The 15,343-nt window shown below is 36.7% G+C and overlaps 2 protein-coding genes across 7 annotated transcripts in view; one reads left to right on the top strand and one right to left on the bottom strand.

Moving 5' to 3' along the window:
• The window catches only part of dop1a (DOP1 leucine zipper like protein A), a 131,370-nt gene that overhangs the window by 66,661 nt on the left and 49,366 nt on the right, over positions 1-15,343 (top strand). For all 6 annotated transcript variants that reach the window (XM_051924850.1, XM_051924849.1, XM_051924851.1 and 3 more), the window contains 5 exons: positions 3,309-3,583; positions 7,088-7,240; positions 8,428-8,528; positions 9,728-9,987; positions 11,148-13,179. In XM_051924850.1, coding sequence (XP_051780810.1) covers positions 3,309-3,583; positions 7,088-7,240; positions 8,428-8,528; positions 9,728-9,987; positions 11,148-13,179 — 2,821 coding nt within the window. The remainder of the gene's footprint in view (positions 1-3,308; positions 3,584-7,087; positions 7,241-8,427; positions 8,529-9,727; positions 9,988-11,147; positions 13,180-15,343) is intronic.
• pgm3 (phosphoglucomutase 3) overlaps positions 5,479-15,343 on the bottom strand; it is a 111,584-nt gene continuing 101,719 nt past the window's right edge. The window contains exon 14 of the transcript XR_007934459.1: positions 5,479-5,490. The gene's annotated coding sequence lies outside the window, so the exon portion shown is untranslated. The remainder of the gene's footprint in view (positions 5,491-15,343) is intronic.

Below are 15,343 nucleotides of genomic sequence, written 5' to 3'. Positions count from 1 at the left end.
ATAACTGATTTCATGTTACTGTAATTGGCCAATTTCGATTCTGATTTGTTTTCTTTATTGTTTTATTTTGTTTTACACCAAACTTCTGCATATTCAACCTTGTAGAGACCCTTTGTTCTATATTAAAGTCATATTTGTATATTTAAACTGTAATCCACAGGATTTACTTATTGAATTTTTATTAACAAAATGAAATTCTATAGGCTTATTGTTCAGTGACCATAAAAAATACTAAAATAAATAAAATCCCCTTAAAATATAATTTTTAAACTAATTAAACTTGTAAAATAATATACACCCAAAATACATGTGCCATAAAAGAAAATGTAAACTCTTGTCATAATTACAAGTCAAAATTCTAATAAAATGTTTATCAAGATTACTCAAGGCCAATTTGATTAATAAGTTCACGTGTAAAATAGACTAAATATTGACAGCAAGTTCTTCTTTATCTGTTCTTTTTCTAATTAAAAATGTGAGGTGCTGTACAAAACAGAAACTTGATCACCATTCAGGTACAGTCAAGGAGTCACCATTTTAATTACAGGATAAAATGAAAAGGTCAGAACTCATTTTCTTTTAATTTCTGCCGGTTGTATCTCTCTTTTTTTACACACTGCTTTCCTCTCCATGCACAGGATGACTCCTCAGATTCCATTTTTTCAGTTTATTACTCCACTTTTTTAATGTAAAAGTCAATATTCCTGCCTTCACTCCTTCTAAAATGTATAAATCTCCATTTGTACTTGACATGTCCACATTGGGCACATTGGTTGTGTGGCAAAAATTACTTCAGATTTTGAGACACACTGATGCATGGAGGTTTTCTAACTATGCAGAGTGGTATACACAGTAGCCATACAGTATATCCAAAATGGTGAGGCTGGTTACGTTGATGCCAGAATGGTGAACAAAGGGCTAAATATGATACAAAAGGTAATAAAAATGCAAAAACATCTGAAATGCATCTGCTCATTATGTAGGTCCATCACTCATGAAAATATTATACTCGCCCTTCCTTCACCACTTTTGGTCAATAGGTCTGACACTCCACCTTCTCCTTTTCTTCCTCTTAAAATCAGTAATAGCCAGTAAAATTCTTCTTCCAGAAGAAGAATTGGCAGAATCGCACATCCTCTGCTGTGACATTGTTAGTTGTGCGACACTGACCAAACACTATCACACAATGACAGTGAGAACATCAATGCTCAAATGAGCAAACAAGTATAAATGTATTTTGGTTGCTTAGCCTGCATGTGCTTTACAGTGTGGTCTGCATGTTGGCTTCACATGGTGAGTATAAATAAACTTCTTAAACTCAATCCACACACAGACATTGGTTCAGTCATTGCTACAGCTGCCGCTTTTTTGGCCTTTGAACACCTTTCCTCAGGATCTGGAAACCCTCCTGCTAGTATTGCATAGAAGGGCATGTTTCTTGAACTTAACAGGTTCCTTTACTGCTGGTGTCTACCAAGATGTCCTGTGGCTGTTGCAATGGCAAACACAAAGAATCTGTTGACCACAGCTCCTTATATCTGTATTCTCTTTGAGGTCTCCAACAGGGTTCATTTAGATTCCATGTCTCAGACCTCTGTTAAAATACAAGAGAAGCTCTTCTGGAGGTGAGAGTTGAACACTCTGAAAAGATGCATCTGCAAGTTATTTCTGGCATACACTCATTATTCGTTTGGGTCTTCTAGGCCCTTCCAGCAGTCACTTCATTCATCTGAGATAGCTCACCACCACTTGATTATCAGCTGATGGCCCAATACGTCTCATTACCTCATGGTCCAGAACTTACAGCCATAGCTCATGTGACATAGCTGCAAAATTGGTCATTGATCTTTGGCCCAAGGTGGTATGCTACCAGGTATACCTACAAGCAACCTTGTGTACGGACATGGTGTTTGTTGTGGACAATCCACGACTAACACAGAATTACTGTAATAATTCACAGCTTCAATTCAGATCATACAGGGTGTTTTTCCCATATCACACCATTTCTGTTGTGTCCATCATTCCCCATGTGAATACTGAAATCTTCCAGTAGGACAGGGGTGTCGAACTCCAGTCCTGGAGGGCTGCAGTGGGTGCAGGTTTTCATTCTAACCATCTCCTTAATTAGTGATCAGTTTCTGCTGCTAATTAACTTCTTTTGCCTTTGTTTTAATTGACGTGACTCGGACCCCTTGTTTCTTTGTCCTTAATTAGCAGCCAAACAATAATGAGACACTAAACAAGCAGCCACATGGCCAGCTAACCTGTGCCCTTCACACAATAGCTGAAAATAAAGAAGGGTAGTAAAACAGACGATCAACAGTTTTGGAAATGTCTGCTGTGGCAGAATGAGAGCAGCAACAAGTCATGGAATTAAATGACAGGTTCAATTAACAACAAGAATCAGCATCTCATTAAGAAACTGGTTGGAGTGAAATTGGTTGGAGTTTGAATTCCCAGTTTAATTGATAATCTGTTGGCTCGTTTCATGTCTAATTTCTGTTTGGCTGTCATTTAATGAAGAAAAGAATCAATTCAGGGGACTGAATCCTTAAAACAGGGCTAAAGAAAAGAAGTTAATTAGCACTGAAAACTGGTCACTTATTAAGAAAAAGATTAGAATGAAAACCTGCAGCCACTGCGGCCCTCCAGGCCTGGAGTTTGACACCAGTGCAGTAGGACTATATGGTCAGAATTTGGTAGCGTTTTAAACACAGAATCCATTGCATCTAAACAGTCTGCATATACTGAACAGTTGACTGGTGCATAAACACAAACAACAGTAGAATTTTCATTCCTGCAACTCCCTTGTGCACCAGAAAAAAACTTTAGCTGTACAAGCCACAGCCACAGCCACAGGTCTTGTGAGTATTCTCACATCCACCTGGTGCAACTCCAGTGTAATAGTGAGAGGGAGCGAGAAAGTTCAGGCCTGATTGAAGGTGTAGGTCTTCCAGGTGGGAATCTCTATCTGAATATTTCATGATGGCTATTTTTTCTTTGTCTGTCCCCCTTCCATAATAGGTTTCTTCCTAAGGTCTTATGGTAGTATAGCTACATGTATTGGGAAATCCATCAAAAGGTTCAAAATATTTGCTCAGTAACTTGTTATCCATTGCAGAAAAGTATTCCAAACATAAAGCCTTGGCTATCTTGCAGAAATCTAGCCATCCAGAGTTAAATGTTCTCACTTTTCAACTGAAAAAAGTATGTTGAAATTAACTGGTGCTATCATTTTATTTTTGATATCTTTTAACCCTAATGTCAGTATGTGTATTCTAAATATTACCTTTTCCATCTTCAAACAGACTGTGAACAAGTTCAGCCACCATTATGGCTACAGTCTCTCATGAATGCCTGCTGCTGTGGTAGTGAATTCAGCATCCAAGCTGTCGCTATCTCCTTAGTAATGGATCTGGTTGGCCTTGCTCAGTCTGTTGCTGCAGTAACTGGAGAAAATGGCAGTAATTTGGAGATGGGTCAGCCAATGAGTCCTAGCCAGGGCAGAGTGGCTGTAGTGATCAGACCTCCGCTTACACAAGGAATGCTAAGATTTATTGCTGAGAAAACAGAATTTTTTAAAGTAAGTAACTTTGTATCTTATATGTGGATATCAGCTATTAACTGTATGCTTATCTGAAACCAGGTACCAATCACTTCATGCAAGATAATGGGTTTAGACTATTATAATTGTTAACTCTTTGCCTGCAACATTTTAAGAACACAATGCATAGCTAGTAATTTTAATAATTTCCATTTCTGTGTTGGCTAAAGAATATTAATTCTGTCTGGTAACCCCCAAGGTCACTTGCCCTAGTGTCCATTTAACTCCTTAAGATGTTACAAGGTTTGTGTTGATTTGCCCTGCAGCAATGTAGACAAAGTACTTTTGGAACTGCTATACTTAAAATGCAATGAATGGTAAGATGTCATTTTCTTTGAATGCTTACATGCAAGTAAAACCTTTTTTTTGTATAAGCAGTATTGGCTGGGGGTGGTTGATTTGTTTGATTTATTTATTTTTTAAGTTGATTTAAAAATATCTGCATGTATCCTAATAATGTCAGAAGTCTGCATTGTATTTTTATTAAAACTTAATCCGTCAACATCACAAACTGCTTTTTAGTGTATTTATCATTCCTGATAGATCAAAAGAAAGAAGACCTGCATGGTTTCTAGTTACGTACAATAGTATAAAATATATAGTTTTATGTTATGACACATTCATTGCAGATCTGCGTTTATATAACCAGTAAAGACTGAAAATGTAGTTTCATGTTGATCTTATTGTAGTAACTGTGCCATGCCGTTGAAACATTAAGAGGCAAACCCTCAGGGTTAATTAATGATTGGAGCTCGACAGTGCTCTACCCCAGCTCTGGAAATGCTTATATAAAAATAAGCTTTCCATAGTATGTATTTTGTATTATTGATTCATTGATTGATTGGCTGTATTATCTGTCCTGTAAGTCTCTATTCTTGCTTTTTATGTTTTTGCTGTTGTATTTGAATTTCCGCATGGGATTAATAAAGTTTATCTAATCTAATCTAATAGCCCTGCAAAAGCAGAAATGGGCACCATCACAAGTAATTTTATTGAAATAGCAATTTTTATATTAGTTTATGTTTGTTAAAGGAAAAAATGAATAAAAGTTAATAATGCGAGAAAAAATAAAGCAAAGTAACAGTACTGTACAAAAGTCTTTGGCCACGAAAAAATAATTTTTAAAGCTTGCTTAGGAGCCAAATCTGTGTCGTCTAGTCATCTAGTCTATATATCTAGTCAAGTCTAGTATATCTAGTCATCTCACAAGATATGAAGATTTTGGAAAACACATGAACTTCTTGTTATTTTTTTGTGGTATGAATGTTCACTTGTATTTATGTTAATGTTATACAGTGTGTTGAATCAGAGTAACTTCCCAAGCACAGTATGTAAAATGGAGAATACTACACAACTGAAACAAATAAAAATCAGTATGTTGCTATGACTGACACTGTACTGTATATGCTTTATTTATTAATTTTATTGATTTTATTGTAAAGGTGACAGGAGAATACTCTTGGCTGAAAGAAAACCACTGTTTACATGCCATAGAGTGCCTTGTTTCTTCTTCATCTTCTTCTCCCTCTTCATCTTTTCTCACTTCTGTTTAGTGTTGATAAATTTGATCACCCTTCCCCAAAAGCTTGGTCCTGCACCTCCTCACCAGTCAAGCATTTTTCCTTCAGTATTTCTTTTACTTTATCCATCCACCCCCACTTTGGCTTCCCTTGCCTTCTGTTCCCCCGTACTTCCATTCTTATCAGTCTTGTGCCCACATATTCATTGTCTGTCCTCCTCATCACATCACATCAACCTTCTTTTCTATACTTTCTTAGATATATCTCTGTCACTTTTGTTGTACATCTGATTGTCTCATTTCTTATTCTGTCCTTTTTTATAGCTCCACATGTTCATCTCAACGTTCTCATTTCTGAGACATCTAACTTCTTCTGTGCTCCCTTTACTATCTTTATTCCAGAAGTGCTTCTTGCTATTTTTCTTCCTCTTTTTATTTTCCTTTGTACTGCAGATGCTTTATTTATGTCAGTCAGTCAGTCATTTTCCAACCCATTATATCCTAACACAGGATCACAGGGGTCTGCTGGAGCCAATCCCAGCCAACACAGGGCGCAAGGCAGGAACAAATCCTGGGCAGGGCGCCAGCCCACCACAGGACACACACACACCCACACACCAGGGACAATTTAGGATCGCCAATGCACCTAACCTGCATGTCTTTAGATTGTGGGAGGAAACCGGAGCACCTGGAGGAAACCCACGCAGACACAGGGAGAACATGCAAACTCCAGGCAGGGAGGACCTGGGAAGTGAACCCAGATCTCCTTACTGTGAGGCAGCAGTGCTACCAGTGCACCACCCTTTATTTATGTATTAATCTTATTGAATAATAAAAGTGACAGCAGAATACTCTTGGCTGGAAAACAACTGCTTTTTGCATCATTCAAAACCTTGCAAAAGTACTTTAAATTAGGTATTTGTATTGGTTGCATTTATTGCATTTTCATCTAAAAAGCAGTACTATCTATAAATATACTGCTATATTTTTCATGAAATATCAACAAAAATCAAGAAAAATATGTGAAAGTGTTTCTGTGGTAAAAATCTTAGGACACTGTAACTTACTTGGGAATAAAAAGACCAAATCTTATAAAACTTGTGTAGACAATGTGATCTTATTAGTCTTTAGAGCTGATTAGATTTTGAGCGAATTCCAATTATTCTGTTTCTAGCTTTTAAAGTTCAAAATTTTTAAAGCTGATAACAACAATAAGAACTTTGAGCTTTGAAATTTTCAATTGGAGTAGCAGAATTCTATCTTACATTTATTTTGGTGTGGGCGGCACGGTTGTGCAGTGGGTAGCGCTGCTGCCTCACATTTGGGAGATCTGGGGACCTGGGTTCCCTTCCCGGGTCCTCCCTGCGTGGAGTTTGCATGTTCTCCCCGTGTCTGCGTGGGTTTCCTCCGGGCGCTCCAGTTTCCTCCCACAGTCCAAAGACATGCAGGTTAAGTGGATTGGCGATTCTAAATTGGCCCTAGGGGGTGCTTGGTGTGTGGGTGTGTTTGTGTGTGTCCTGTGGTGGGTTGGCACCCTGCCCGGGATTGGTTCCTGCCTTGTGCCCTGTGTTGGCTGGGATTGGCTCCAGCAGATCCCCGTGACCCTGTGTTTGGATTCAGCGGGTTGGAAAATGGATGGATGGATGGATTTATTTTGGTAAAGTCACACTGTATGTCACTCCTATTGTAAATATGGAGAAATTGTTGTGCTCTTCACATCATTTTTTGTCAGGGTGTGCTTGTCCTGGTATTTCACTACTATATTATTTCATTCTGTTGTAACTACTTCCTGTCTGACCAACTCTCCATGTCTCTTCTGTGTGGGCATAGTATGCTGGTTGAAGTCTGAAATTTAGATGTAGACCAGAGGTTCCAGAGGACTGTTTTTGTTAACGATTAAAAGCTTTTTTTCACAGTGTTTATTTTGTATTTCCTTTAGTTGATTTATGCATTTTTTTTGCAAGCATGTTGCATTGACATTATGGGATCAGATGGGTGAAGGAACCCCTCAGCATCACCAAAGAAGCGTAGAGCTTTTCTATCAACTACACAATCTTGTCCCATCTTCCAGCATCTGTGAAGATGTTATTAGTCAGCAGCTGACACACAGAGACAAGGTAAAGTATGTATAGAGGGTTTTACTGAATGATCTTGTATTTTACATTGTTTATTTTATTTGTATTCTTGTTGTCTGTAAATAGCCAAGAATTACTTGTCAGTCAGCCAATGAGCCTATCTAGCTTTATTTTTATATGCACATTGTATATAGTATATATACGACATGGGCAACTGGGATTAAAAAAAATATTTCTATATACACACATAATCAGTGGGCACTTTATTGCAAAGGACCTCCTTTAGGTACCAGAACAGCCTGCTTTTCTGCACACAGCAATCTGGCCTTTCTGTTAGCTTTAATGAGTCTGGTGATGCTCCTCTGACCTGCTTTGATAACAAGATGTTTTTGCAGACATATATGCTGCTTGCTGGACAGTTTTTTGTTCATCACACCATCTTATGGCACAACAACCGTATCATAGTCCAAGTCACTTAGATTATGCATCCTATCCATTGTAATGCTTGACTCATTGACAACTAAACATCTTGACCATGTCCGCAGAGCATATGTCAGCCTTATTGCTGGCTGTTTCAAGGAACAGCCTGCTTGTGTTTGCCAACAGATGTATAAAATAAATTAGTCAGAAATATATTTATGCATCATACATAATTACATTTGCAAAGGGGTGCTTCACCGTGTACCTGTGAAACAGAAAAATAGGTAATGGTATCTGTACACACCTGATAAAGAAAGTACACCTGAAATGCTGTGTCCCCAACTTTATTTTCTTTTGAGCCTTGCAGTGTCCTAATACAGGTAATGCCCTTTGTCACTTTGATCATCCCCGTTTTCTTTAAGCAGTTATGACATATTTTATAATTCCTCTTGCTTTGTATAGGAATATTAGAGTGCTGTGTTCAACTTTTCTTTGAAGAATATAGAGATACCTAATATTTATTAAAGAAAATGTCAGACTAACATTGAATCAGGTTGTAAATTACATTTAAATCATTATTGTTCAGGAATTATAAGATGCAATGTTTAATTATTTTAGATTGAAAAGCTAAATATTGCTCATCGAAGACACAATCAAATTTCCAAGGTTCTCCAAACTCAAGTAATCAAGTGTTTTTTTCTTCTTTCTCTTTCAGTATAGTAGGAGCATTTTGAAGCTGCTCAGGCTTAAAGTATGCAAGATGTGCTTGTTAGCTACCCCTGTAACTTCTGCATATTATCTCATTTTAGAAAATTCGTTTGGAAGCTCACATCAAATTTTCAGTACTTTGGCACCTTACAAGAGACATAAATGTGAACAAGTCTTCCCCTTTCAACCGTACATTTGATAGGTGTGTACCAAATGACTGTTTCGCCATGTGTTGGTAAAAATGTATTTAAAGAATTAAACTTTTATTTGACCTATGTCATATGTAAGTGAGAGTTTTACATGATATTGTATTGTTAATGGATTTTTTTAAAACCATGAAAGTGTACTCAGTTAAGCATTATTTATAGTCTCAGTTAAGCATTATTTATAGTCCCATTGGTCTAGCTGAAGGACACACAGGTCAGGTTATAAAATTATTATTCATCGGGATTTATTTATTTATTTGGGACTCTGCCCCTGTTTACTTGTTAATATTGTAGATTTGGAGACTGCCATACATTTGATATTTTAATGTAAAATAATTTAACATAGTCCAAAAATTATATAAAAAAATGTAATAACACAAACTGATGCAATCATTTTCAATAGTGTTTTATTAATCTCTTGTAGTATTTGTTAGACATTCTGACATTATGGTTTAGAATGGAGTGCCCTTATTCATAGAAATTTGTAAATTGAGTGTTTTCATTTTTTACTCTTCCGTCCATCTGTCTGTTTACTGGGAGGTTTTAATTCAGGGTCAAGGGTGGGCTCAAAAGCATACCTTGCTGTGCTGAGTTCAAACAAGGAATGAACTGCAGATAGGGCCACCTGTCTCATGGATGCACACACACTGTTACAAATTCATGCCATTTTATATCTCAGTTAACATAACACACAACACTTATGGGAGGAAGCCCAGAGTACACAAAGAAAAGGCTTACACAGACATGAGATGAATGAATGAAAGAATTTTTCACAGACTGAAGAATTCAGCCTAGAAGTGAGTGCATTTTACTATAGCTGTAAGATACCAGTGCCATCTGTTTTGCCAATGGTATTTTATTATGCTTTATTTAGTAGTGTGAATCATTTTGCATATTGTGGCAAATATAATACCACAATTTTAATATTGTGTGTATTACCTTTACTGTCATACTTCTCAATATTTAGCTGAGCCCTATGCTAAATCAAATTACTGATAGTTTGGAGATTTCATACTTTAACAGGTTAAATTGATACAGCATCCATGTCATTTCGTTATCATATCCTATAGTTTTCATCAACAAGTGGATGTCTTTATATTTCTTACATCTATTTAGACAGATTAATATGTTTATTTAGTCAGTAATACAAGTGGTATAATAAAATGAAAGGATCTTACTTTGATGCATTCCACAGGTCTTTGTTCATCATGCTGGACAGTCTGAGTAGCTGTGATGGGTCCACTTGTTCCATAGGCCAAGCCTGGCTTCACCAGGTGCTGCAGAGACATGATATCGCTAGAGTTTTGGAGCCCCTACTGCTTTTGCTTCTACACCCAAAAACTCACAGAGTCTCTGTGCAGCGGGTCCAGGCGGAACGACACTGGAGCAGAGCCAAAAGTGTGCATGAAGAAGGTGGAGGGCCAAACTTTATTACAGAGATCAACTATGATGAAAGTGAGTCTTTCTTTGCATTGTAAAAGACTGAGTTTAGTATCACTTGTTAGCTTTTGGTTTATGCTTAGGTTTGAAAATACTGTCTGATTTTTTCTTTTTGGTCTATCACATCCTAAGGTTGCTAAGTTGTGTCCTTTACACCAATCTTTTATTAATTTGCAAACCTGTGCCTTAGTTAGTTATATTTATTTGTGATAAATGCAAATGTTATATGATTATATCCCGTATCAGTTATACTTAATAAAAAAAAAAACACCTGGATGTCACATGCCGACACATGCACATATAACCACGACATATATATGTCTGACAGGTGACAGCACAACTCACAAGTCAGCTTGTCATAAGGACATCACAACTGTTCCTAAGTTGTATTACATGAGAAGTGACAGGATAATTATTTATTTTAAAATAACGTCTGAATCTATCTCCAGAAGTTCATAAATTATAGCTAGACATTTATTTCAGAGTGCATATACTGGTGGTTTATTTCCCTGTGTTAACCACTGCCTTACTTTTGTAAGCACTGAGCCTTCCTTCTGGCATTGCAGTAGGTCTATAGGCAATGTGTGGGCTAATTTCAAAATCAGTATATAGTTTATCAACAGTTTGACTCTGGTAGTTTTTCAGAAAAAGCTCTACTGTTTCCATTTAAGATTAAAAGAGTTTAGTTAATTTTAGTAGAGTTTTACTAGAACTGTAACCAGGCTGTGTCTGATAAAGGACACTCAAGATGCTTGTCCATTTATTAAGGTGGATATTTTGTGTTTTGTTTAGCATTTGCATTTTGCTTGTGGCATGTTGATGAAGTTCACCAAATACTTTTTATATATGCATGCAACATTTTGTACATACATTTAAAGTTTTACCATTTTTAATTTTAGAATTATGGTAGGCTGCTCTTTAATAAAGCATTTCTCCTATAGGAGTATTCTTGTTTATATTTAGGATTGCAGAATATAATGTTAGCCCAATTTGTGGTTCCATGCTAACAAGTAAAGAGTGCTTTAATAAAATGCAGTATAGGAAATTATATTAACAATGTTTTTTTTCTTTACATAAGAAATTAGTATTTGAATCCAAGTAGTGGTAATTATTTTAGCAGATTATTGGAAAAAGCTATCAAATATATGGAAATCCCTTTTTTTTTTCTTTTGAAGATTTCAGCAAAGTTTCTGTTGGTGACAGAAAAGAAACATCTGCCCAAGAGGCTAATGGGAAAGGGCATTGTCTGGAAGAAGTGGAACACTTCTGTCTGACAGTCAATCCACTTAGTGACAGCTTATCTTTGCTTAGTACCAGCAGTGAAAACCTTCAGCTGGCTTCTGCAGATTTTGATTTGCCTGACCAACAAGCAGAAATTCTGCATAGCTTTGATTCTGGAGGTTCACAGTCTTCCACAGCAGACAATACCAGCTTTGAAGAACATGATAGTACTGGCACTCCAGAGACTCCAGAAAGCAACATGGATACTATCTCTCATGTTTGTCTGAAGGAAGACATTTTAGAAGTTGTTATACAACAGGTGTTGTCTGACATTGTAGATCAAGTGGAGAAAACACTGGAGGAAGGTTTAGCATTGACAGAAGAGTGGCAACAGGTAGACTCCGACTCTTCTAAATCAGAATGCAGTTTGTTTGAACCCTCCAAAAATGTCTGTTCAGATCTGAATAATGATGTAAATGTGACTATTAAAGAGCCAAGCACAGAGTCTGAACTTAATGGTATGCATGAGTTCTTTACAAGTTCTTCAGAGTCAAATGAGAAAGTAGAAGAAGGTATTACCAGACATAGCTCTTCTCCTTCCATTGTTATGGGTTCAAAGCCTGTTCCAGAACTGGGTCTTCATGCAGATGAACATGCGTCTCGCAAGAGAAGCCACAGCAGCCTACAACTAAGCCTGAAAGGAAAAATTATGGAGAAGCTATCTGATAAATCACCTGGAGCCAAGCCTAAGTTGAAAACACATAAGAAGAAGGATGAAGACAAGAAAAAGTTACAATCTGAGAAAGCTAAACAGCCTAGTATTTTCTTTGGGGACAGCCTGGATTTAGAAAATTGGTATAGCTGTGGAGAGGGTGAAGTTTCTGAAATTGAAAGTGATATTGGTTCTCCGGGAGTAATTAGGACAGCTTCACCCATTCGTTTCAATATTCATCCTCTGTATCAGCATGTGTTACTATATTTACAATTGTATGATTCTTCACGCACGCTTCATGCACTTTCAGCTCTTGCTGCAATGCTAAAAGCAAACCCCTCTGGGTTTGTTAGCACCATTGCCACCACCAGCATCAATAACACATACACTCCACAACTTTCACTGCTGCAAAATTTGCTGGCTCGCCACCGGATATCAGTGATGGGAAAAGACTTTTATACTCACATTCCAGTTGATTCTCACAATCATGCTTTCCGCAGCTCAATGTTCATTGAGATTATCATTTCTCTCTGCCTCTACTTTTTGCGCAGCTATTATCCTACTCATGTGCCATGTTCCCAACAGGACCTTTCAGGGAATCGCAATATGCAGATCATGAGCATTGAGGTTCTGACTCTGCTTTTTACTGAGCTTACTAAGGTTACTGAGAGCTCAGCCAAGGGATTTGCAAGCTTTATATCAGATGTTCTGTCAAAGTGTAAAGTGCAAAAAGTAGTGCTTCACTGCATACTGTCAACTATCTTCAGTGCTCAAAAGTGGCATGGTGAGAAAGCAATTAACAAGAACATCACCTCATTGGAGGAAGGTCTCTCAGAGGACAGTATAATTAATTTCTCAGAGGATGAAATAGATAATTGCAGCACACTTCAGTCACAGCTTTTGCGTCTACTCCAGAGTCTCATCATTTTAGAGCACAGAGTCATAATTCTTCCAGAGGAAATCGACAGTGGCTATGAGTTTGTTGGCGCAGATGCAGAGCACATTAACCCACAGCAACCCATGACGTCTCTGCAGTATTTGCACTCTCAACCAATTACTTCACAAGGCATGTTCCTCTGTGCTGTAATAAGGGCCTTGCACCAGCATTATACTTGCAAGATGCACTCTCAGTGGATTAATCTGATCACAGCAACACTACCCTACATGAGGAAAGTTCTTAAAAGAATTGTGACCTCTGTTACACTGCAGTTGTGCCGCAACTTAGAAAATTTAATTCAGCATTACAGATATGAAATGGGTTTGGCAGACAACAGGTGAGTTCAATTTTCTTTTCGATCAACTGGTTTAAGTTTATTGAGGTAGCATTTTAAACTACAATGGAGTTGAATCAGTTATTATTTTAAATTGTAATTTCACCATCTTAAGACCTTAGCACATCAGAATATAGTTAAAGTGAGTGACTGGGAAGTACTTGAGGAAAAAAAATTGTCAGATTTTCTGTGGTTGTGGGATTTCTGGCTTTTCTAGGTTAGTAGTAGAGCACTGATGATGAATTGATTTTGGACAAAATGTCATTATGATTAGCCCAGTTGAGGAATGACAATGTGGCCTTTATTATTGAAATAACTTTTATTAATGTAGAGTCTCTAAAATATTTGAAATTGAGAGTTGTTACATATTATCTTTAGGTATCATAAATGTCACCATAAACTAAATGATCACTTTAATAGTTATAGCCTTATATTCAGTTCTGTAGACAACACCCAAACTTTTAATATCACATTGCACAAATCAAGCTATATATAGAGCAGTAGACATTTACTGTACATAGTGTGTATCCAAGACACAGCTCTATCAAGTTTGTTCGTCATTGTTAGTCACATTAGAAATCTTTTTGTTCTCCTTCAAATAGCAGACTCTCCTTCATTCAAAGTATTGTGGACTGTTACAGTCCTAATACCAATATCAGGCAGCTTATAACAAGAAGATGTTTCTTTTTCAAATCTATCTTACATCTGAAGAAAATGATTCATGAAGCTTCTCTGTGAGTTTGGTTGCTTTTTCTAAAAGAATTGCTTCTGGATGCCATTTTGTGAACTCTACTATACCCTAAGTGCTTTCTCCTAATGCCGCACAATACTCATGGCAATCATTTCAAATTAAATATTGATTAAGGTGATTAGTGGAACTCTTTATGCTCCATATGAGCTGACGCTCAAGACATAAGCAGCAATACCGCTACACCAGAGGTAGCAAAAACAGATCTTGGAGAGCCACAATGTGGATAATTAAACACACTTTTTACCTTAATTTTAAATGACTTGCTTTTCTAAGATATCCTTAATCAGCAATCAAACAATAATATTAGGCAAAACGTGTGTCCATTGTGTAAAGCTCTGAAAAATATTGATCTGCTATGTTCCACAATACTAAGAAAACTCAAAATTGTTAATCTAATTTTTTCTAAAAATGTCTTGAATATGACCACTGATAATACATGGAATTAAATCACTAGTACCAAGATTTGGCTTCTAATTAAGACACTGGTTGGATTTTGAGGCCTCCCTGTGTTAGCTGCATCTTTTCTTTGTTTAGCTTCTAGTTTTTAAAAAAGAAGCAATTAAGAGGATTGAGTCTTAACAAGAAAGTCAAAATTAACCAAACCCTAATGCCACACAGTCCTCAGCACATTACAAAAACCATGACTTGGGTGGGAAGGTGATTTGACAGTAATGACATCAGTAACAGAGTGGAATTAAACATATAATCTTAAAGTGAAACGTAACATTCATTCATATTAATTTCTCATTTCAGAAAATCCTAACCACAGTGAAACATTACATGTGTGAAGTACTGGAAATGTTGTTTGCCTATTGGAGAATTGAACCCTCAGTCTTTCTTAGAAAAGCGTAACACTTTATCCATTGAGCCAATATCACCAAATCATTGAAAAGAGAATTTCTCCAAATTTGAATATAAATGATGAAAAATTTTCAAAATTAAAAAAAAAAATAGTTTGTACACATTGTTCTTGAACCTTCGAAAATTTGATTGAGCATCCAACACGCTAAGCACTTGACCAATGCTGCTTAATTTTCATATTGGAGTAATTTGACAAAACTTCAATATCAGTTAATCAAAATGATTTTTTAAAATTAATTTGTCTACATCGGTATTGACCCTTTGACCGTTTGATTGAAACTCCAATACGCTAACTATGTGACCAATGCTGCAAATTCATATATACTCGTGTGTTGGCTAAAAGCACTATATATATGTGTATTTGCTAAAAGTATGATATAAGGAAAAGACAAATTTACATTTGATGTAATTAACGTGCAGATCCTGGGTCAAAACTGATGAAATATTGCATTGTCACTGGAGATCAGCATACATGGAAAGTTTGAAGAAATCAGTTCGGTTAAAGTGGGTAAAGAATTGATTGCAAAATTTGACCCAGACAAAGAGAGAGGCCAA

Source organism: Erpetoichthys calabaricus, chromosome 3 (genome assembly GCF_900747795.2).
Source record: "Erpetoichthys calabaricus chromosome 3, fErpCal1.3, whole genome shotgun sequence".
NCBI lineage: Eukaryota > Metazoa > Chordata > Cladistia > Polypteriformes > Polypteridae > Erpetoichthys > Erpetoichthys calabaricus.
This window is presented reverse-complemented; position numbering and strand designations above follow the sequence as displayed.